Below are 24,524 nucleotides of genomic sequence, written 5' to 3' on the forward strand. Positions count from 1 at the left end.
AACCTGGGCGTCTCCTAGTTCTTTCTGACCTGCGCGGTTCAGTTCTGGGTGGTGTTTTGAGCTGGTCGGAGGGGCTGTTTTCTCCTCCCAGCTCTTTCTCTGAGCCAACGGGCTCCGGATTATTGGCCGACTCTTTTTCTTGGCCATCCGGCCTTGGATTATTTTTGAAACTGTCCCTGCTGTTTCCCTCGGGAACCTGATGGCGTCGCTGGAACTCTGGGACCTCAGCTAAGTCTTGCGCCTCCCCCGGGTCATTGTCAGCTGTGAATTCAAATTGGTATTGGTCATGATCTGTTTCATTTGGTTCTGTTTGATCAGTTATTCGTTTCCTTATCTGATCTATGTGGCGCCTCCACACTCGGTTGTCTGGTAGCTCTACCACGTACGATTTTGGGCCGGTTATCTTTATTATTTGTCCTGCGAACCAACTAGGGCCGTCCCCATAGTTTCGGGCCCACACCCGGTCGCCTATGCTCATTTCCCTTGTCTTTTCTAGTTCCCCCTTGTAACCCTCTGGTGTGTAATGGGGATTCAAACAGTCAAGTGGGCATCGGAGTTTCCGTCCCATTAGTAATTCGGCTGGGCTTTTCCCGGTGGCCGTGCTTGGGGTTCTGTGCTGGACGGCTAGGAAAAAGTCTATCTTTGTTTGCCAGTCCCCTGGCTTGAGCCTGGACAATGCCTCCTTAGCGCTCCGGACGGAACGCTCTGCAAGGCCAATCGACGCAGGGTGGAAAGGCGCAGAGAGGGCATGTCGGATGCCCTCCTCTGCCAGGTATTCTTCAAACTGGGCTGCCGTGAATTGAGGCCCATTGTCGGACACCAGAGTGTCCGGCAACCCGTGAGTTGCAAATAGGTGGCGCAGGGCTGCGATTACTGCTTCGGCCGTAGTGGATTTCATGAGTATGATCTCCAACCATTTAGAGAATGCATCAACAACCACTAGGAACGTTTGGCCGTGGAAGGGGCCAGCAAAATCAATGTGGATTCTTGACCAGGGCCCTTGGGGCTTTTCCCATTCTCTGACTGGGCCATTGGGGTAGAGGTCTGGACTCTTGGCAAGCCTGGCATTTCCCTACCCTCTCAGCAATCTCTGCGTCCATGAGTGGCCACCACACATAGCTTCTAGCTAACCCTTCATCCTTACGATCCTGGGTGACCCTCGTGGAGGAGGTCCAATACCTTTCCCTTAATTTATCAGGAATTATTACACGATCACCCCATAACAGGCACCCCTTGAGCCGAGAGCTCATCTCGTTTTTAACAAATTCTTTGAACGTTAGCCCGGCGCAGCGGGCCACCCTCTGTACCCAACCGAGTACAGTCCTTAACACAATGTCGGTATGATGCCGAGCCACTTCCTTAGATGTGACTGGGCCAGAGTCCAAAGAGTCAATAAGTAGGATGGGCGTCCCGGAGTGGGGTCTTGATCGCCCCTGGTAGTGGGCATCGGCTTAACGCGTCCTGCATGCCCCACTTCTTTTCCTGGTCGATGCTGCAGCTTGTACGAATAAGCGGCTAGGAATATAGTCCATCGGGTCAGTCGTGGCGAAAGTGCCACAGGCGTTGGGCGGTCGCCAGCCAGTATTCCTAGTAACGGTCTGTGGTCAGTCACGATTTCAAAATTCCGCCCAAAGACATATTCGTGGAATTTTTTAACCCCTGACACAATGGCTAGTGCTTCTTTATCTAATTGGCTGTAGTTTCTCTCTGGGGAGGACATCGTTCTAGAGTAAAAAGCTATAGGGGCTTCTGTGCCGTTTGGGAGTCTATGGCTGAGTACAGCCCCCACCCCATAAGGGGAGGCATCGCAAACCAACACTAGGGGTAATGAGTTGTGATATTGTATGAGCAGGCTATCACTTGAGAGCAGGTTCTTTACTGCTTCGAAAGCCCTATTTTCCGTCTTTCCCCAAGACCAAACAGTATTTTTCCTAAGAGTCTATGCAGCGGTTCCAAGAACGGTTGCTTTGTTCTTTAAAAAGACCGCGTAAAAATTTACCAATCCCAGGAATGCCTGCAGCTCTGCTTTGTTTTTGGGCGCTGGAGCCTTCCTAATTGCCTTAACCTTGCTCTCAGTGGGGTGAATTCCTTTCTTGTCTATCCGGTAGCCCAAGAAATCGACGGATTCGACCCCTATCTGGCATTTGTTTGCCTTGACTTTTAATCCGCTGTCCGGAAAATGCTCAAAACCTTTCTTAACCGCTCCCCAATTCCTCCATGTTTTCCCTGAAATTAGGACATCATCAGTAGGGAACTACCCTGGGAGCCCCTGCAGTAGTCGTTCCATTAGGTTTTGGAACAGCCCTGGTGCCACACTAACCCCAAATTGCAATCGGTGCACTTGAAGGCCCCCTGTGCGTTACAATTGTTTGGGCTTCGCTGTGCGGGCGTCTACGGGCAGTTGTTGGTAGGCTTGGGCCAAGTCTAACTTTGCAAAGACTTGCCCTTGCCCCAAAGAGTGCAATAAGTGTTGCACCACGGGAACCGGGTAAGCGCTTTTCTGTAAGGCTTTGTTAAGCGTCGCCTTGTAGTCAGCGCAAATTCTAATTGCCCCGTCCGACTTTATTGGGTGACGATTGGCGTCTCCCACTTTGCGTGATCGACTGGCACCAAAATCCCTGATTTATGAGCTTGTCCAGCTCCTTATCGATTTTGGTTTTAGGGCAAAAGGACCTCTCCTCGCCTTAAGCCTAATGGGGGCTACCTGGGGGTCTAAGTTGAAGGAAATAGGGGTCCCCTTGTACTTGCCCAGGCAGTCCTTGAAGACATCTTCGAACTCGTTAAAGAGAATGTCTTTCAGGTTACAGTCACTTCTGTAGATGCCAGTCACTCCCATGCCCAGGGCACGAAACCAGTCTAGTCCCAACAGACTGGGCAGAGTTCCTTCGACGATCGTGATGGGCAGGGTCTTCTTGTGTGGACCGTCGACTCGGACGGAGGTGGTCCTCGAACAGGGATGCGATTCCCTGGTAGTCGTGGACTCGTGGCGTTGTGCTTGCAGGTGGCGCTCGCGACGGACGGCAGTGACTTCGCCAAAGTGTCCCAGGACATGATGGTGATCGCTGATCCCGTGTCTACTTCAAGCCGCACCGTACTCCCTCTATTTTTGGCTTGGTGAAGATCTTCTTCTCCACTTTGGTCGAGGCGCGCCTATGACCACAGTTGTTTGGTTGAACTGCGCTTTTTGTTTGAGCCAATCGCGGTCGCCTTGCCGATTCCGCCTGATTGGCCGATTTGAATTTTCAAGGAAGGTTGGGCGCTCGACAAACTTGAGCTAGGTGCCCTTTCTTCCCACACGCCCGACATGTCGCGCCTTAAACTTGCAGCGTTGGCGCTGGTGTTGACCTCCGCAGCTTCCGTGATTCATCTCGGTCCCCTTTGTCGCGTTTCTCGGTTCGGCAGACCCTTCCTCATCTTCACCGTCGGATTCGGTCTGAACCTCCTCCTGGTGCACCGGAGTTGCCTTCGCCGCCTTTGTGGGACAGGCTTTTGCAGTGTCTCCGCCGCTTGGGTGGACATTTCATGTGCTCTGGCTTCGTCCAGAGCGTTGGCCAGCGAGGTTGCTCTTGCTAGCAGCCGCCGCAAACGGATGTCTTTGACCCCTCGGATGAGTTGCTCGAGGAGCACTCGTCTAGGTCGCGTATCCGCAGTCCTTGGACGCTTCTTAGGGCGGCCATGTAGTCACCGATGGTTTCGCCTCCATCTGCCTTCGCTCTCCGAATTCAAACCGCCGCACGTATTTGGACGGCGTTGGTGCGAAGTGGTTTTTTAGTAAAGTCTGTAGAGTTGGCCACGACACCGACTGCAACGGCGTTGGCTCTGCCAGGGCTTCCGCGATATCGATGACCTCCGGACCACAGTGGCTTAAGAAATAAGCCCTTTTCCGGTTATCTGGAACTCCTTGCAGTTCGTTGGCTTCTAGAAAGCTTTCGAAACGGGTCATATACGTTCCCCATTTCTCTTTAGCCGGGTCAAACGGTGCGGGCGGAGTGTAACTGGCCATCTCCGCGCTTCTGCCCTGAGTTTGCTGGGTTCGGGTCTATCGTGCTTCAGCTCGGTTCTGGTTCTCCTTAGCCTCGATATCCCACCTTCGTCGCCAATGTTAAGTTCGGGAAGTAACGAGGCTGGAGACCAGGGTAGTGACAACAGCTCTTTAATATAGGGTGAACCCAGCAACTGGCTGGGAGAAAAACCTCTCCTTTTATACAGTTCTACTGGAGGCTTCGTCCAATCAGCAACGTGCTGGTTTCCCGCTCAAATATTTAAAGGCACAAACATAAATACATAACAGACATCACTCTACTAAACAAATAATTCCCTCAACACTGTCAAACTATTTACTAAATCCGCACTACTATTAATCTTCTCATCATTTTCATCACCAACCTCTTTCCACTTATGACTGTGTGACTGTAACTTTTTTAGCTATCATAAAGGGTTAAATTGTACCCTTTGACCATCATTTGTGTTGTAGATGTTGTATCTTTGATGTATTTTTTTTCTTTTCTTTTTTCTTTTTCTTTTATGTACACTGAGCGCATATGCACCAAAACAAATTCCTTGTGTGTCCAATCACACTTGGCCAATAAATTCTATTCTATTCTACCTCCGCTCATTGATTGCTCACAAATTTTTGGTCTTTTGGTTTCCTTTTTGGCTTTTGATTGGCTCTTCTGAATGGTGTGTAGATGTTGTTTATCTTTACGTGCCTGTTGATGACTGATTTGTCTGAATGTTAGACTTCCAGGAATTGCCTAGCATTTTTGGACTTGGCTTACGTCTATGTTCGAGTTTCCCAGTTAAAACTATGGTTAGGCTTGTCCACGTGTTGAGATAAAAATTAAGGAGTTTTTTATCATGTCTCCTGCTTGCTAGTTGGTGAACCTGGCTACGCTCTGCTAATCTTCTGCCTGTTGGTCCCCCGTAGCAGATCTTACAGTCCTTACACTGTATGTTGTCGATGGCTCCTGCTTTTTCTTCTTGAGCTGCTGGGTCTTTTCTTTGATTTAGGACTGTGATGGCGAATGTATACATGCGTGCCACAGCGGGCACAAGGAGCCTTCTCGGCAGGCACGCGAGCCGTCGCCCAGCTCAGCTACACCGCGCGCCTCCCGCCGGCCAGCTGATTTTTGGGTCTCTGCCATGCATGCACAAGGGGCAGGGCACATGCAGGAGACACGCATGCATGGGCAGGGGTAATGGATGCATGCGCGGGGGAGCGCAGGAGGGAGTGGCGCACTTCCCACAGCCTGTTTTTGGTCCCAGGAGGCTGCAGAAAAGTCATTCCCAACTCTAGGGGTCGGTACTCATCTCTGTTTCAAAGCCGAAGAGCCAGCACTGTCCGAAGACGTCTCCGTGGTCATGTGGCCGGCATGACTCAACGCCAAAGGCTCACGGAACGCTGTTCCCTTCCCACCAAAGGTGGTCCCTATTTTTCTACTCGCATTTTTTACGTGCTTTCGAACTGCTAGGTTGGCAGAAGCTGGGACAAGTCACGGGAGCTCACCCCATTACGCAGCACTAGGGATTCAAACTGCTGACCTTTCGATTGACAAGCTCAGCACCGCGTCCTTGCTACAAGATCTATTAGGGAGCGGCATGTATTTGCTGCCATCTAGTGGTCAATCAGATCCTTGTATAATAGATACTATAAAGATAAATTGGTAAAGGTTTCTTCCCTGTTCAGTGTGTCGAACTCTAGGGGGTGATTCTTATCCTCGTTTCTTGGCCGAGGATTGTCTGAAGATGTGGCCAACATGACTACGCTAAGGCACGATGAATATTGTTACCTTCCCACTGAAGTGGTACCTATTTATCTACTCCCATTTGCATGCTTTCAAACTGCTAGGTGATCAGGAACTGGAGCAAGGAACAGGAGCTCACCCCATCATGCAGCGCTGGGGTCTCAAACTGCCATCCTTCTGGTTGACAAGTCCAGCACCTTAACCGCTAGGCTACCATGCCCAGTAAATGCTATAACCCTGACCTTAATCAACCCAAGTTGTATTTTCCTCAATAGTGAAAAATTAGTTTGTTCCTCGGTTGGGAGAACTCTCAATTTCCCATGGAACATGAAAAGGAAATGACCCAGTCAGCCCTCACCATTAAAAACATCTCCATCAATTCGAACACACAAATCTGAGTTCAGGTTTCAGAGGTTTTCCAGGCGTAAAGACAATGAAAACCTTAATGCTTTTGCTCCATCATTCATGGTGAAAGGACAGGCTAAAATTAAATAGGTAATCAAGTCTTTCTTTAAGAACTTGGACTCTAAACAATAAGGTGATGGTAAATATTCAAATAGGGATGCGGTGGCTCAGTGGCCAGGACGCTGAGCTTGTCAATCGAAAGGTCGGCAGTTCAGCAGTTCGAATCCCTAGTGCTGCTGTGTAACGGGGTGAGCTCCCGTTACTTGTCCCAGCTTCTGTCAACCTAGCAGTTTCGAAAGCACGTAAAAAATACAAGTAGAAAAATAGGGACCACCTTTGGTGGGAAGGTAACAGCGTTCCGTGCACTTTTGGCGCTGAGTCATGCCGGCCACATGACCATGGAGACGTCTTCGGACAGCGCTGGCTCTTCGGCTTTGAAACGGAGATGAGCACCGCCCCCTAGAGTTGGGAACGACTAGCACATATGTGTGAGGGGAACCTTTACCTTTAAATATTCAAATAACCCCTTGAAAACTTGTAAAGCTTTTTAAAAATTCTTTTGTTGTACTTCTTTCCAGACAGTCATAGCAGCTGGACTATCTTACGGCTTTAATTTCAAAGAAATATTCGAGGTAGATACTGTTGGAACATTAGATATCGGGTAAGTAGACACTATACTGTATATATTAATGGAAGCAGATAGCTTTGAGGTTGTTTTTCCCTTCCTACTCAAATTTAGCCACCGTTATAATTTGGAAGGGCTTCCACAGCCCAATTTAAATGCTTTGTAAATGGAACCCACTACATGGGCTGTAAGCTTAAGCATACAAGGTAGTCCTTAATTTACAACCATTGGTGGCCCGCTGCCAGTTTGGACCAGTTCAGGTGAACCATTAGTTACGACGATCAGCTGGCCCTGACCCCCTGACCCCGCCCCATCCTGTCCTATATTTCCTTCTTTCTGGCTCAGATGATTCGCACAGTACAGCTGATTTCAATGCCTCTGCAGTTCAACTTACCGAGGCTGCCTTAGAAGGTAAGCCGCTGAGCTTCAAATTGCTGTATTTTGAACACTTAGGCACGTGCTTCGTGCGCACATTCACAGAACCAGTTATTAAACAGATAATCCATTACCCAACTAGACAACATCATCAGTGCTAGAAGGGAGAGCGGTTTGTACTGATGATGTTATCTAGTTGGGTAATGAAACGTCTGCAAGGACCAAGGACCCCCACACCCTTGAATCACTCTTTCAAAGGACTTTTGCAGAGGGATTCTCTCCCCTCCCCACCCCGATGGTACAATCTGGCTTGATCACTCAATGGTGAGACACTGGTGAAGCGGGCACAGCAGCACCTGCATTTTCTGTGTCGCATGAGAAAAGTACATCTCCCTTCCACTGTCCTTACCACTTTCTATAAACTGAGGGACAATCAAGAGCATTCTGTTATATTGCATTACTATGACCATTAGATGGCAGCAAATACATACAAATCAATTTGCTTTTCTCTTTCGAAGCATTATTGCTTCAGACAGGAAGGTGGTGCAGAGAGTGGTGAGGACAGCAGAAAAGATTATTGGTAATTCACTCCCTTCTATCTGGGACATGGCATATAAGTGATGCTTGACCAGGGTCCCCAGGATTGTCCAGGACGCTATGCGTCCTGCTCACGATCTGTTTTCCTTGTTACCTTCTGGGAGGGGGCTTCGTGGTATCCGAAGCAAAGTATCCAGATTCAGCCATACTTTTGTTCCATGTAGCATCAACCTTGTGAATTCTCAAGCTTCCTCTTTCTGCTACTTATTCAAGATGGACAGTGATTAATATTTGTATGCATTTATATGTTAGGGGGTAGGTATGTACATATTTATGTATATAGCATGTCTATATGTGTGTTATGTATGTGTACACTTTTGAGAGCAGGCCACAGAATTTCATTTTTAATGTGTGCCCACAGAAAAAAAATTACAATAAAGATAATCTTATCTAGCCATGGTAGCGCAGTGGTTAGAGTGCAGTACTGCAGGCTACTTATGCTGGCTGCTGACTGCCCGCAATTTGGCAGTTCGAATCTCACTAGGCTCAAGGTCGACTCAGCCTTCCATCCTTCCGAGGTTGGTAAAATGAGGAGCCAAATTGTTGGGGGCAAGAGGCTGACTCTGTAAAACACTTAGAGAGGGCTGTGAAGCATTGTAAAGCGTTATATAAGTCTAAGTGTTATGGCTTTTGCCATCTTAATCGAAACAAGCAGTACTTGGATTGCACCATTGAGTTAAAAACTTGATTTTTTTTTTAAACCATGTCCTGCAGAGCTTCCTGGATCCATAAATGCAGGGACAAAGTATCAACTAACAGGGTCCAAACGTTTCTCTCTCTAACTTGGCCATCTGTATTGAGTCAACCAGTGTTAGCAAAACGGCACACAGTCTCCATTTTAAATGCCTCCTGTGCCTTCATTCTAGATTTCAAGCTCCAGTGGCTCCCGATCTCAAGTACTTTGAACGTTGCCTGGGAGACAGTATCTCTATCGCCATTGTCGGCTTCGCTGTTGCCTTTTCAGTCGCGAAGGTTTATTCCATTAAGCATGATTACCCCATCGATGCCAACCAGGTAAGCATGTAGCAAGTACCAGATCTGCCACTTCGTTCCCGCTTCTTGCCTTGCTCTGGGGGTGAAATCCAGCAGGTTCTGACAGGTTCGGGAGAACCGGTAGCGGAAATCTTGAGCAGTTTGGAGAACCGGCAAATACCATCTCTGGCTGGCCTCAGAGTGGGGTGGGAATGAGGATTTTGCAGTATCCTTCCGCCAGGAGTAGGGTGTGAATGGAGATTGTGCAGTATCATTCCTCCAGGAGTGGGCTGGGAATGGAGATTGGGCAGTATCCTTCCCCGGGAGTTAGAATGGAGATTTTGCAGTATCCTTCCACCAGGAGTGGGGTGCAAATGGAGATTGTGCAGTATCCTTCCCCTGGAGTGGGGTGGGAATGGAGATTGTGCAGTATCCTTCCCCTGGAGTGGGGTGGGAATGGAGATTGTGCAGTATTCTTCCCCCAGGAGTGGGGTGGGAATGGGGATATTGCAGTATCCTTCCCCTCCTAACCCACCAAGCGACACCACGCCCACCAAGCCATGCCCACAGAACCCCTAGTAAAAATATGTGGATTTCACCACTGCCTTGCTCCAGGTCAGCCTGCCGTAGGCTCAAGGGGAGGAGAAAGAAACCCTTGGGAGTGAGGAAGGGGGAACTCTCTAAGTAGCTTGAGCCAGCCAGAGACAACATTTCAAGGACACCCGCTCCGAAAGACGAATACAACCAAAAACATCTGGTTTGAATAAGATGGGGATACAAGAGGGCCAACAAGAGGGCAGGTGTGGGAAAGCGGTCGTAAGTCACTTTGTTCAGTGCCGTTGTGACTTCGAACGGTCGCTAACTGTGTGCGTATGCGTGTGTTTTAAAGGAATTGGTTGCCTTTGGGATCAGCAACATCTTTGGAGGGGTGTTCAAAGGATTTGCGGCAAGCACTTCGCTCTCTAGGTCTGGAGTGCAGGAAAGCACTGGAGGGAAGACGCAGGTATTTGGTGATTTAAGGTTTTGCGGTAAATCAATTAACCAAAGTTGTTTTTGAGGAAGTGTGTTAACCAAGTTTTTTTTTTTGTCCTGCAGGTCGCTGGACTCCTCTCAGCTGTCATTGTCATGATTGCTATCTTAGCCATTGGATATCTCTTGGAACCACTGCAAAAGGTACCGACTTTGTGGTTTAGTGGTTGGGTTGGGTTGAGTTGCGTTGCATTGGGTAGGGTTACATTGGGTTGGGTTGCATTGGGCTGGGTTGCGTGGGGTTATGTTGTGTTGCGTTGTGTTGGTTTGGACTGAGTTGGTTTGAGCTCAGGGGTGAATTCCACTTACCTTCGCTACTGGTTCGCAATAGGAGCACGCGTGTGCTTGCCCACGGTGCTTTTGTGCATGTGCAGAACAACTGTGATGATATCTGGGCGGGTGGGTGGAGCCTCTCACCCCCACTACTACTGGTTTGCAAGATCTGGAGTGAACTGGTAGGAAACTGGTTGGGTTGCATTGGGTTGGGTTGGGTTGAGTTGGGTTGGGTTGAGTTGAGTAAGGTTGGGTTGGGTTGAGTTGGGTTGGGTTGGGTTTCTAGAGGTCGAATCCTTTTCTGTAGCAGGTAGTCCTCAACAATTGAGCCCACAACTGAGCCCAGAATTTCTGTTGCTATGTGAGACAGGTGTTAAATGAGTTTTGCTCCATTTTATGACCTTTCTCACACTGCAGGTGTTAAGTTAGTCACGTTTTTTCAGTGCCATTGTAACTCTGAATAGTCACTAAATGAATAGCTGAAAATCAAGGACTGCCTGTATTCTGAGATATTAGAATCTCCCTCTTGTCTCTCTTTACGTCTCTTTACGTATTGTGGTTTTCTGTCTTTAAACGTGTACGTTATTCTTTCTTCGACAGTCGGTCCTTGCAGCTTTGGTCCTGGGAAATTTGAAAGGCATGTTGATGCAGTTCAAAGAGATTGGAGTTTTGTGGGAAAAGGACAAGTGTGATTGTGTAAGTGACTCCTCACCCAGCTGTGCAAATAGCGATTCAAACAAAAAACAATGTCATTGAGCATGTCTGAAAGGGAAACCAAACGCAAACGAAGCTGTCCGCCATTTTGTTCTGCTTTGGTGAAATTGGTGGTTCCCCCCACTCAGCTCTCACCTTCATGAAAAGTTTATAAAAGGAAACGGGGTGGGTACGGTGGTTCGAATGCAGTATTGCAGGCTAATTCTGCCCATTGCTAGGAGTTCGATCCTGCCCGGCTCAAAGTTTACTCAGCCTTCCATTCATCTGTGGTTGGTAAAATGAAGATCCAGATTGTTGGGGGCAATAGGCTGACTCTGTAAATTGCTTAGAGAGGGCCGTAAAGCACTGTGAAGCGGTATATGAGTCTAAGTGGTATTGCTATTCCTCCCTCCCTCCCTCCCTCCCTCCCTTCCTCTCTTATTCCCATTCTCATCCTTCTTCCTGGTGGTGCAGTGGTTAGAATGCAGTATTACAGGCTAATTCTGCCCGCTGCCAGGAGTTCGATCCAGATGGAGCTCAAGATTCACTCAGCCTTCCATCCTTACGAGGTCGGTAAAATGAGGATCCAGATTTATTTATTATTTATTTATTTATTATTCAAATTTTTATACCGCCCTTCTCCGAGGACTCAGGGCGGTGTTACATCACAAATAAAACATAGATATCGAAAAAATTAAAATAGAAAATTGGTTAAAAAACTGATTCAACGCTTTAAATAATTAAAATAGGGATATAAAATTCGAACAATACTAAAAGCCCCACTAAAAACTCTCAATAAAAATGTTAGGCCAGCCCTGCTTGATGATAAAAGAAAGTTTTGAGCTCACATTTAAAGGTCTGAAGATCAGGGAGAAGGCGTAGCCCCACGGGTAATTCATTCCACAGGGCCGGAGCCCCCACAGACAACGCTCTTCCCCTGGAAGCCGCCAACCGACATTGTCTGGCCGACGGCACCCTAAGGAGGCCCTCCCTGTGAGAGCGCACCGGACAGTGGGAGGCTGTTGGCGTCAGGAGGCGGTCCTGTAAGTATCCCGGTCCAATGCCATGGAGCGCTTTAAAGGTGATAACCAGGACCTTGAATCGCACCCGGAAGACCACAGGTAACCAATGCAGCCTACGCAGATTGTTGGAGGCAAGAGGCTGACTCTGTAAATTGCATAGAGAGGGCTGTAAAGCACTGTGAAGAGGTATATAAGTCTAAGTGCTATTGCTATCCCTCCCTTCCTCCCTTCGTTCCTTCCTTCATTCCTTCCTCTCTTATTCCCATTCTCATTCTTGTTCCAGTTGGTGCAATGGTTAGAATGCAGTATTGCAGGCTAATTATATATAGAATAGAATAGAATTTTATTGGCCAAGTGTGATTGGACACACAAGGAATTCGTCTTGGTGCAGACGCTCTCAGTGTACATAAAAGAAAAGATACGTTCATCAAGGTACAACATTTACAACACAATTGATGGTCAATATATCAATATAAATCAGAAGGATTGCCAGCAACAAAGTTACAGTCATACAGTCATAAGTGGAAAGAGATTGGTGATGGGAACTATGAAACGATTAATAGTAGTGCAGATTCAGTAAATAGTCTGACAGTGTTGATGGAATTATTTGTTTAGCAGAGTGATGGCCTCAATTGAAAGATAATCAATTGAAAGATAATTTAATCAAGAATGTAATGCAATAACTTTTAGGAAGGATTTGCTATTAAAATAGCAGTTTCAGTATAAAGAAGAAAAGTGAAACATGTAGAAAAAATGAGAGATACAAAAATGATCACCATAGAAAAAAATGAGATATACAAAAATTATCACCCTGTCAGTTAATACTTTGTTGGATAACCTTTAGCATGAATTACGGCCTTACAACTCTTCCCATGGAGTGAACCAAGTCTTTGAGTTCTGCAGCTGTTATCATGTGAAACCAAGATTGAAGGATTCCTTCTATTAATTGGGTCTTATTGCGGGTCACTTCTGACTAACAAGTTTCTTTAGTTGGCTCCATAGATTTTCAATTGGGTGAAGGTCTGGGCTATTTCCAGGCCATTCCAGCAGTGGAATAGGATTCTCTTGAAACTCCCCCCCAAAAAAGTGGTGTTATTCGCCATCAAACCTCAAAAATACACTTTTCCCAAAAGGTTTCCACAATTTTGGCCACTACTGTATTTAAAAAAATCTGTACATGATTCATTCATTCTTCCTGGCTTTAGCATAGCTTCCACTACCTCGTTTTGGGGAGGGTCAGAAACACCTTGCTGATCAATTCTCTCCTTTTTGCTTCTAATCAAATCCATCAATGGTATCGCCTTTAATGTTTATTTTATTTTTTGTTAGATTGTCTGGATTGTGACTTTCCTCACTGCCCTTCTACTGGGATTGGATCTTGGCTTAGCTGCCGGCCTTGGATTTGAGCTTCTAACGGTTGTATTCCGGGTTCAGTTGTAAGTAAATATTTATTTCATTTCGTCGGCTCAACTTCCTGAAGCGGATTAAAGATATTAAAGTCATTTCGAATGGAGTAAAATCATTGATCAATCACATTATGGTCCACTTTTTTGTGGGTTTTTTTTGGTTGCAAATACACTGCAGACAATATGCAGGGCAATATACGTGCCATTTATTTCTTCTTGGAATGACACTGTAGTATCTCCGAGGTAGTATCCCTTGTGGTGCTACACAGGGTACCAAGCCTGCCATCCTATGCACTTGGTACAGGTAATCCTCGTTTAATCAACGGTTGCTTAGCAACCATGACAGATTCCCCCAAAAAAGTACTTGAGTTTACAATAGAATAGAATAGAATGGAATGGAATAGAATAGAATAGAATAGAATAGAATAGAATAGAATAGAATAGAATAGAATAGAATAGGGCCTCTGGTGGCTCAGCAGACTAAGTCTGTCTGTTATTAACACAGCTGCTTGCAATTACTGCAGGTTCTAGTCCGATCAGGCCCAAGGTTGACTCAGCCTTCCATCCTTTATAAGGTAGGTAAAATGAGGACCCAGATTGTTGGGGGCAATAAGTTGACTTTGTATATAATATACAAATGGATGAAGACTATTGCTTGACACAGTGTAAGCCGCCCTGAGTCTTCGAAGAAGGGCAGGATATAAATTCAAATTTTAAAAAATGGAATGGAATAGAATAGAATAGAATAGAATAGAATAGAATAGAATAGAATAGAATAGAATAACAGAGTTGGAAGGGACCTTGGAGGTCTTCTAGTCCAACCCCCTGCTTAGGCTAAAAACCCTAGACCACTTCAGACAAATGGTTATCTAATCTCTTCTTAAAAACTTCCAGTGTTGGAGCATTTACAACTTCTGCAGGCAAGTTGTTCCACTTATTAATTGTTCTAACTGTCAGGAAATTTCTCCTTAGTTCGAGGTTGCTTCTCTTCTTGATTAGTTTCCATCCATTGCTTCTTGTCCTGCTTTCAGGTGCTTTCGAGACTAGCTTGACTCCCTCCTCTTTTTTGGCAGCCTCTGAGAATTTAAATTTTTTACAAACAATTCCTGATCACATTTGGGCTGCTTAGCAAACTGGCTCACATTTATGGCCGTTTGCAATATTCTGTGGTTGCATAACCATGATTTATTACCTCTTTTTTTTTGTCAAAAACTGATGTTTTTTTTTTCAGCAAAAGAAGTCCATTACATACAAGGGAGACTGCTAGAGATTGCCTACAGAATGTCAATTTCGTAATTGACCGATTACCAAGATTTAACGACTCTCTCTATATTTGCTGGAAGGCAGCACTTTTGAATCCAGCAAAGAATATTCCCAAATTCTGAATAAGATTGTAGTTTAAGGGCAGTTATGGGATGCAAGTGGTTTAACAACCGGTTCGGTGAGTGCACACTTTATGTTCAAAACCCGGCCGTTTTAAGCTTAAAAACTTAACTTCTACGTCAGTGCCAGTGAGTAAAACAGCTGACGCACAGCAATCCGCTGTGCCGTTTGAATCAGCTGAGCTAAAAAACAGTGAAATATACGACAGAAAAGGGCAAGGAGGGTGCCAACTGCTCACTGGAACTACCGGTTCACCAGAACCGTTCCGAATCGGCTGAATCCCAACCTCTGTTTAAGGGATAATAGAGATATAAGCAAAGGTTCACATCGTTGGAATAACATTTGGTCCTGTTGTGTCTGCGGTCCCCGAGCCGGCCCTCCTGCCAGAAAGTGACTTGGAGCCGGGCCTGCTGCCAGAAAGTGACTTTGAAAGTGAGGGGGAAGGGCCGTCAGGACTTACCTTGGGAGCACCGGCTTCCTTGGCTCAGTTCCAGGAGCCAGAAGCAGGCCAGGTGGAAGAGATAACGAGCCCTCCGTCCCCTGACTCTTCCCCCCCCCAGGCCACGCCTTCAGACCCAGCTGACGGCAATCAGGCTTGGTTGGACCCTAGGTTTCGTAGGCAGGAGAGGAGGGAACAACAGAAGCAGGGGTGGGGCAGGCCTAGGAAGTGCTGAGTCATGGAGCCACACCCCACAGGATATAAAAGGCAGCGAGAGCTGCTGTGTTTCTTTGTAACAGGCAAATCCACTGATTGACTAAGAGCTGAAGTTTGTTCCTGGGTGACTCACCAGCATCGTGGAAGATAACGGAGGCTCTTGGCAGACGGTGGCTATTCTGCTGCCAGAGCTGATAGTGCCGGCTAATTAAGCCAGAGCTTGGACGGAGGTGAAGGAGGACAGAACAGGTCCCCTTTATTCTGCATTAATCATTTCATTTGCTTTTTCTCTTTTCAGTCCAAAATGCACCCTTTTGGCTAACATTGGAAGGAACGACATCTACAGAAACAGAAAAGACTACTCAGATGTAAGAATTCGACATTGTGTTGGAGTAATTTAACATGAGTGGCACGGTGGCCTAGAGGTGGAGCTCTCGCCTCACAATCAGGAGGCTGTGAGCTCGATTCTAGGTAGAGGCTGATATTTCACTCTCTGGCCACAGTGAGAATATGTCTGCTGAATATAACTCCGTATTGGTGACAGGAAGGGCATCCGGCCAGTAAACGTTCAGCTCCATTCAGTTGCCCCGACTTCACCCTGCAAGGGATTACGGGATCATAAAACAGTGTTTAAAAAATGGAGCAATTTAACATGCACGATTTTTGCAGCGGAGTGCCACAAAATTAACAGGGGATATTTTGCTGTCTAGATATATGAGCCAGAAGGAGTAAAAATTTTCAGGTGCCCATCTCCAATCTTCTTTGCCAATGTTGATTTCTTCAAGGAAAAATTGACGGCTGCGGTAAGCATTTTGTAAGCTATCATCTTAACAGAAATGACTTCCCACAAAACTTTTAATTTTTAAACCATATATATATATGTGTTGTAAATGTTGTACCTTGATGAACCTATCTTTTCTTTTATGTACACTGAGAGCATATGCACCAAGACAAATTCCTTGTGTGTCCAATCACACTTGGCCAATAAAAATTCTATTCTATTCTATTCTATTCTATTCTATATATATATATATATATATATATATATATATATATATATATATATATATATATATATATATATATATATATATTTGTTTTCTGAGGTTTTCACGGGTGTTTGTATATAGGTCTTTGGTTGTTCGGGTTTTCTCCCGTGTAAAATTAGAAGTGTCTTGGCGACGTTTCGACGAAGTCTCATTCGTCATCTTCAGGCTTCAGCTTCGTGCTTCTGGGAGCAATGTGTGATCGCAGCTGTTTCTTCCTTTTAACTGCTAGTGGGGGTTTGAACTGATTGGGTGGGAGCTTGGCTGTGCTCTGATTGGATGGGGGGGTTTTGTGCTCTGATTGGCTGGGGGTGTGTCCTGTGTTGGTGGGGGCTTGTTTGTGCTCAGTTTAGTCTGTGTTGCAGGGGGATTTGAGCTGGTGAGCTGCATTGCTGTTGTTTGGCTTCGTGTTTGTGGTCGTGCTACATCTTCATAGTGGGTGTCTGTCTGCTGTATGTATGGATTGGAGGGGTTTGAAATGGCTAATGTTGCAGCTGCAGTGTGGCTTCTGGTCCTTGGTCATGCTTCCTGATCAGTGTGGGTTTGTGTCTGCTTTCTGGGTGGATGTGTGGTGGTGACATCCTGTGTGGAACTCGTGAGTGTGGGTCAGACAGACACCCACTATGAAGATGTAGCACGACCACAAACACGAAGCCAAACAACAGCAATGCAGCTCACCAGCTCAAATCCCCCTGCAACTCAGACTAATCTGAGCACAACCAAGCCCCCACCAACACAAGACACACCCCCAGCCAATCAAAGCACAAAAAAGCCCCCATCCAATCAGAGCACAGCCAAGCTCCCACCCAATCAGTTCAAACCCCCACTAGCAGTTAAAAAGGAAGAAACAGCTGCAATCCCACATTGCTCCCAGAAGCACGAAGCTGAAGCCTGAAGATGACGAATGAGACTTCATCGAAACGTCGCCAAGACACTTCCAATTTTACGCGGGAGAAAACCCGAATAACCAAAGACCTACATATATATATATATATATAAAACCTCATAAACATTTGTACAAGGTCCCCAAAAAATCTACTTTGTTTTTCCTTAAAAACTATTTCAAATGCTCATGTGTGAATGTTTGCTATGAGTTAGAAATTCAAAGGGTCACGGAGATCTAAGCTTGTCACAGAGGTAGTCCTTGCCTTACAGCAGTTCATTTAGTGACCATTCAGAGTTACAACGGGACCGAAAAAAGTGTCTTGTGACCTTTTTCACACTTACAACCGTTGCAGCATCCCTAAAGTCACATGATCAAAATTCAGGCGCTTGGCAACTGACTCGTATTTATGACGGTTGTAGTGTCCCGGGGTCACGTGATCCCCTTTTGCGACCTTCTGACAAGCAAAGTCAACTGGGAAGCCAGGTTCACTTAACAACCGTGTTATTGACTTAACAAGGGCAGTGATTCACTTAACAACCGTGGCAAGAAAGGTTGTAAAATGGGGCAAAACTCATTTTAAAACTGCCTCACTTAGCAACAGAACGTTTGGGCTCCATTGTGGTCAATACGTCAAGGACTACCAGCTCAATTAAACATATACCGTATATACTCGAGTATAAGCCGAGTTTTTCAGCACGTTTTTTGTGCTGAAAAACGTCCCCTCGGCTTATACTCGGGTCTATACGGCTTATACTCGAGTTGTTTTTTTTTTTTAAGCCCCTCGGCTTATACTCGAGTATATACGGCTTATACTCGAGTTTTTTTTTTTTTCTTTTTTTCACATTTTACCGGACGGCGCGGGGAAGCCCTGCCGGTGCAGTGAGAGGGCGGGGCGGGGGAGCCGCCAGCCTTCTCAGCTGAGGGAGGGAGGGTTTCCCCAACCGGTAGGTGCCTCATTTCCCACCCTCGGCTTATACTCGAGTCCCCAGTTTACCCCAGTTTTTGGGGTAAAATTGGGGACCTCGGCTTATACTCGGATCGGCTTATATTCGAATATATACGGTAACTGGAATCTATTTTAAATCAAGGGCGTGTTTCTTGAAAAGAAACTTCTAAGATGATTTTAAAAAATAATAATCAAATATCCGCTAAAAACAATAATTCCATATTTCAGGTTGGTTTTAAACCGTTGAGAGTGTTACAAAAACGCAACAAAGCTCTCAGGAAAATGAAGAAGATGTTAAAGAAAGGGAAGCTTCAAGAAACGCCAGTAAGAATCCTCAATTATTTAAATGGCAGCGGAAAAATTATGACCAATCTCTCATCTCTCATTATTTTATTTTATTATTTTATTTCAAATTTAATTTAATTTAATTTATATTGCCGCCTGTTTGCACGTAGCGATTCAAGGTGGCTTACAAGACTATAAAAACCTCATATAAAAAAACAATAAAACAATAAAAGAGGGAATCATAGAATAAATTAATAAAATAATATAGTAAAATAACCCCTCACCCCCTCTCCCGGCGACATCACATGAGCCATCTCTGATGTGCCACACCGAGGTCTGCACAAAACCATGCGGGCCGCCGCATTTTGTACCAACTAGAGTATCTGAATGCTCTTCAAGGGCAGCCCCATCAGAAAGTGGGTTTCAGCAGGTTCTGACCAATTCTGACGAACTGGTAGCGGAAATTTTGGGTAGTTCGGAGAACCGGTAGTAAAAATTCTGACTGGCCCCCGCCCCCATTTATTCTTTGCCTCCTGAGTCCCAGCTGATTGGGAGGAAATGGGGATTTTGCAGTAATCTTCCCCTGCCACGCCTACCAAGCCATGCCACACCCACAGAACCGGTAGTAAAAAAAATTGAAACCCACCACTGAGCCCCGTGTAGAGTGCATTACATGCATTGTCGTGTCCCACTCCTCCTCTGACGGCCGGGTCGGGGAAGTCTGTATCAAGCGTGGCCACGAAGCCTCTGCAGCTTTGCCAAATTCCTGTCAGAGTTCTCAGGGCAGGTAGGAATCCAAGGTGTGACTTCAGCAACCAGATGAGACTTTGCCTGACTCAAGGAATGCCAAAAAGCAGATCCTTTATATAGGCTATGGGGTGTGGCTCCATGACTCAGCACTTATCCAGGCCTGCCCCTCCCTTCCTTTTGCTGACGTCGCCTCTCCATTCTCCGGAAGCGGGGATCTGTCCACTGTGTCTTTTCATCCTCAGCTGCCGGCAATTCTAGCTCGTGGCTGGCTTCGTGCTCACACGCTGTAGGGAGGTTTGTTTGCTCAGTCTGTCCAGGCATGGTGCCAGGGCTGGGGGCTGGAGGCATGCCAGGCCATTCTTCTTCACTATCAGTCTCTGGCTCAGATAGCAGGAGATGGGAGGGGCCCGGCTGAGGAGAGGAGGGGGGAGCGAGGGACAACATGCATTCTCTTTATGTACAAGGAAGCAACTTACCTTAAATTTCAGAACTGGCAGGTGAAATATTCCAGTTTCTCTTTTCGGGGTTAAGAAGCATTCTGAACATTTTCCTTCTTTCTTTCTTTCTTTCTTTTTCATTCAGAAAGGTTTTCTCTGTACCGTCACTAGTGTGACCGATTCAGAGGAAGAGCTGGACAACAACAGGATTGAAGAACTGAATCAACCCATCGATACCAAGGATTTTCCAATTCAGATTGACTGGAATGCAAGCCTGCCTCCCAGCATCAACGTTCCAAGAATTGACGTCCATAGCGTCATTCTTGATTTCTCAGCAGTATCGTTTCTTGATGTTTCAGCCATGAGGATCATCGGAGAGGTAAAATTATTTTCTACATAACATATATAGACTTTGTGGCATGGTGGCCTAATGGTGGAGCTCTCATCTCACTTTCAGGAGGCTGTGAGTTTGATTCCAGCTAGCGGATGATATTTCTTTCGCTGGGTGCAAAGAGAAAATATCTGCTGTGACCTCCCCATAGGCATCAGGAAGGGCATCCGGCCAGTAAACGCTCAGTTCCATTCAGTTGCCCTGACTCCACCCCAATGCAAGGGATTACAGGGTTTGTGTGTGTGTGTGTGTGTGTGTGTGTGTGTATGTAGGTCTTTGGTTATTTGGGTTTTCTCCCGCGTAAAATTGGAAGTGTCTTGGCGACGTTTCGACGAAGTCTCATTCGTCATCTTCAGGCTTCAGCTTCGTGCTTCTGGGAGCAATGTGGGATTGCAGCTGTTTCTTCCTTTTTAACTGCTAGTGGGGGTTTGAACTGATTGGGTGGGAGCTTGGCTGTGCTCTGATTGAATGGGGTTTTTTTGTGCTCTGATTGGCTGGGGGTGTGTCCTGTTTGGGTGGGGGCTTGGTTGTGCTCAGATTAGTCTGAGTTGCAGGGAGATTTGAGCTGGTGAGCTGCATTGCTGTTGTTTGGCTTCGTGTTTGTGGTCGTGCTACATCTTCATAGTGGGTGTCTGTCTGCTGTATGTATGGATTGGAGGGGTTTGAAATGGCTAATGTTGCAGCTGCGGTCTGGCTCCTGGTCCTTGGTCGTGCTTCATGATCAGTGTGGGTTTGGATCTGCTTTCTGGGTGGATGAGTGGTGATGACATCTTGTGTGGACCTCGTGAGTGTGGGTCTGGTGTCATTCCTCGTGTTAGGGACTCGTTTGTCAATAAGCAACTTACCCAAAGAGGAACAGACAGCACTACTTAACCTGAAAAAAGACACCAGCATAATAATCCTACCAGCAGACAAGGGCAACGCCACGGTGGTTATGAACACATCTGACTACCAAACCAAATTAACCAACCTACTCCAAGACCCTGTATACAAGCCCCTAAACACAGACCCCACCACCTACCTAGAAAAAACCACTAGATCCAAAATAAAAGCCTCCCCCATCAGCGAAGAAATCCAACAAAGAATCATTCCCAAAGAGAAATCATCCAGATGCCTTAAGCTCTATGGTCTCCCAAAGATACACAAAGAAGGAACCCCACTCAGACCCATAGTCAGCTCCAGAGGCTCACCTCTACAAAACCTAGCCAAATTTCTCGCCAAACAACTACAGCCCTATGCAGAATCCATCGCCTCACACGTAAAAAACTCATTCCAGTTCATAGAGATCATAAAGAAACAAAACTTACAACATTGGCTGTTGTGACATGTATTTTGAGCGATGGAGCCATAGCAGAGGGGTGAAAGAGCCACATGTAGGTCCAGAGCTGCGGATTGCTGACTCCTGCCATATACAGTGGCATTTCAGCATGCAGAATTTGTCCTACTATGAAACTCCAAATCCATCCTTTTTGGCCTTGGAAGGTTACTTCTTGAAGTTATTGTATTCTGAGTTGTTGTTGTTGTTGTTGTTGTTGTTATATTTATATAGTGATGATGCCAGGTTATTATCGAATTCTAAATTATTGTACACGCCTTTGTCTGCCTAGAGTTAAATATCACCCATTCCTCTTTTTTACAGACCTTGAGAGAATTCATCCGGGTTGACGTTGAAGTCTATATTGTGGGCGCATATGGTAAGGCTCTTTCTTATTTGACTTTGCGACCTCCATACAGATGCCCACACGAATGGTACGGTGGCCTAGAGGTGGAGCTCTCGCCTCACGATCGGGAGGCTGTGAGTTCGATCCTAGGTAGAGGCAGATTTTTCTCTCACGTTGAGAATATATCTGCCGAATATAACTCCGCACTGGGGACGGGAAGAGCATCCGGCCAGTAAACACTCAGCTCCATTCAATTGCCCAGACTCTACCTCACAAGGGATTATGGGATTATGGTTAATAGGAGATGATACAGATGCCTATGTAAAACAATATACTCTCTCTCTCTGTGTGTGTGTGTGTGTGTGTGTGTGTGTGTGTGTGTGTGTGTGTGTGTGTGTTTAAAAAGCTGCTTTAAAAAATAGTAAATTAAGGCATTCCTGCAAATGAGATACTGAATCCAAAAGTAAATATGTGGAACAAATTATATGATACAGATACTCAAATTTGAGTACAAAATGTCCCTTCCTAAATAGATCGGTTGTTAAGTGAGTTTTAGGCCATTTTATGACCTTTCTTGCCCTAGTTGTAACACAGTTGTTAAATGAATCCACCTTCCCCCTTATCAGACGGTCGCAAAAGGGGATCACGTGACCCGGGGACACTGCAACTGTCATTAATATGAGTCACTTCAAGGGGTGAAATGCTCCCAGTTCGGACCGGATCACGCGATCCGGTAATGATGGGGGCAGGTAGTTCGGAGAACCGGTAGCAAAAATCCCTGCCCTCCCCCCCAACGCCCACACCTCGCTGTTCCACTTCTCTGTCCCTGAAGCTCTCGGTGGTGATATAGCTGCAAACGGCCTTAAATGACTGCCGCGGGCGCTTCAAAGGGCCGCACTACAGCTGATCAGCGCTGTAGGCAGCTAGTAGACCGGTGCCTCTATATTTAAAGAAGGTAGACCGGTGCGCTCCCAAAGAAAAGGCAATTAGTAGACTGGTGCCTCTATTTTTAAAGAAGGTAGACCTGTGCGCTCCCAAAGAAAAGGCAATTAGTAGACCGGTGCCTCTATTTTTAAAGAAGGTAGACCGGTGCGCTCCCAAAAAAAACGGCAATTAGTAGACCGGTGCCTCTATTTTTAAAGAAAGTAGACCAGTGCACTCCCAAGTTCTGTATACTTTATTATTTTTATTATTTATTATTATTGGCCATGCCCATTCAGTCACCTGACCACCAAGCCACGCCCACCAATTAAACCACGCCCACAGAACCGTAGGGAAAATTTTTAGATTTCACCCCTGAGTCAGTTGCCAAGCATCTGAATTTTGAACGCATGACCGTGGAGATGCTGGACTGGCCATAAGTGTGAAAAACAGTCATAAGCAGCAGTGGGTTTCCAATATTCTTACAACCGGTTCGCCCCGTGAGCAAATGCGCGCTCACTTCGCACACGCTCATTTTGTGCATGCGCCTAGCCTTCCGTGCATGCACTTTGCTTGCGCGGCTTCCGCGCATGCACCTGGCCTTGAAAACATGCCTGAACCGCTATGAACCGGCTGAATACCATCTCTGGTCATAAGTCGCTTTTTTCAGTGCCGTTTGTAAATTCCAGTGGCCGTTAAATGAATGGCTGTATGCGAAGGATAGGGGTGAAATCCATCAGGTTCTGACAGGTTCTGGAGAACCGGTAGCGGAAATTTTGAGTAGTTCAGAGAACTGGCAAATACCACCTTCTGGCTGGCCCCAGAGTGGGGTGGGAATGGAGATTTTGAAGTTTCCTTGCCCCAAGAGTGGGGTGGGAATGGAGATTTTGTAATATCTTTCCCTCAGGAGTGGGGAGGGAAGGAAGATTTTGCAGTATCCTTCCCCTGCCACACCCACCAAGCCACGCCCACCAAGCCACGCCCACAGAACTGGTAGTAAAAAAAATTGGATTTCACCGATGGTCAAGGAGCACCTGGAGCATTTAAGAATTAGCTGAATCATTTTCCAGGCTTGTAATTCGGTATCTCTCTCTCTTCCTCTTCCACCTTTCTTTCCTCTTCCCTTCCCCCCCCCCGACAATCTACAACCCCTCCCCCCTCAAAAAAAGATGGTCTCCTGGAGAAGCTACAGAGATGTGGATTTTTCGATGAGGAAATTAAGCCGTCCATATTTTTTCTGACCATTCACGACGCCATTTTATATATTTTGATGAAGAAGGATGCGATCATCCACTCATCAAAACTCAAAGCCATTACGGTGAGGCCTGTACATTGATTCATACGGTATATATTTCAAAAGCAGAATTTAAAATCATGCGTAGTGGGAAAATGAGAGCAAAAACGTCATTTAAGGATGACTGGACCTTTGCAACCAAGAAGTATCGTGATGATAAGAACTTACTGAGCCAGGGTGGCGCAGTGGTTAGAAGGCAGTACTGCAGGCGACTTCTGCTGACTGCCATTTGGCAGTTCGAATCTCACCAGGCTCAAGGTTGACTCAGCCTTCCTTCCTTTCGAAGTGGGTCAAATGAGGACCCAGATTGTTGGGGGCAAGAGGCTGACTCTGTAAACCGCTTAGAGACGGCCGTAAAGCACTGTGAAGCGGTATATACGTCCAAGTGCTATTGCTATATTGGGGTTTCTGTTGTCCCCTTAGACTTCCAAAATTTTACAGGTACTCCTGGACTTATGACCACAACTGAGCAAGACATAGATTACCATAAAGACATTTACCTTTGCCCCATTTTACAGCCTTTCATGCCACCGTTAAGTGAATCACTGACGTTGACAATTAGTAACCTGGTTGTTAAGCAAATCTGGCTTCCCCATTGACTTTGCTTGTCAGAAGGCCGTAATCACACGACCTTGGGACACAGCAATGGTCATAAATATGAATCAGTTGCCAAACCTCCGAATTTTAATCAGGTGACCATGGGGGCCGCTCTAAACCAGGGGTCTCCA

The 24,524-nt window shown here is 46.2% G+C and overlaps 1 protein-coding gene across 1 annotated transcript in view; it reads left to right on the forward strand.

Moving 5' to 3' along the window:
• The window catches only part of SLC26A3 (solute carrier family 26 member 3), a 36,536-nt gene that overhangs the window by 11,469 nt on the left and 543 nt on the right, over positions 1–24,524 (forward strand). The window contains exons 7-18 of the mRNA XM_058190488.1: positions 6,728–6,810; positions 8,613–8,760; positions 9,608–9,721; positions 9,814–9,891; positions 10,621–10,716; positions 13,065–13,171; positions 15,478–15,547; positions 15,890–15,982; positions 18,286–18,381; positions 19,675–19,908; positions 21,560–21,614; positions 23,672–23,820. Of these exons, the coding sequence (XP_058046471.1) occupies positions 6,728–6,810; positions 8,613–8,760; positions 9,608–9,721; positions 9,814–9,891; positions 10,621–10,716; positions 13,065–13,171; positions 15,478–15,547; positions 15,890–15,982; positions 18,286–18,381; positions 19,675–19,908; positions 21,560–21,614; positions 23,672–23,820 (1,323 nt within the window). The remainder of the gene's footprint in view (positions 1–6,727; positions 6,811–8,612; positions 8,761–9,607; positions 9,722–9,813; positions 9,892–10,620; positions 10,717–13,064; positions 13,172–15,477; positions 15,548–15,889; positions 15,983–18,285; positions 18,382–19,674; positions 19,909–21,559; positions 21,615–23,671; positions 23,821–24,524) is intronic.

The sequence above is a fragment of the Ahaetulla prasina genome, chromosome 7 (genome assembly GCF_028640845.1).
Source record: "Ahaetulla prasina isolate Xishuangbanna chromosome 7, ASM2864084v1, whole genome shotgun sequence".
NCBI lineage: Eukaryota > Metazoa > Chordata > Lepidosauria > Squamata > Colubridae > Ahaetulla > Ahaetulla prasina.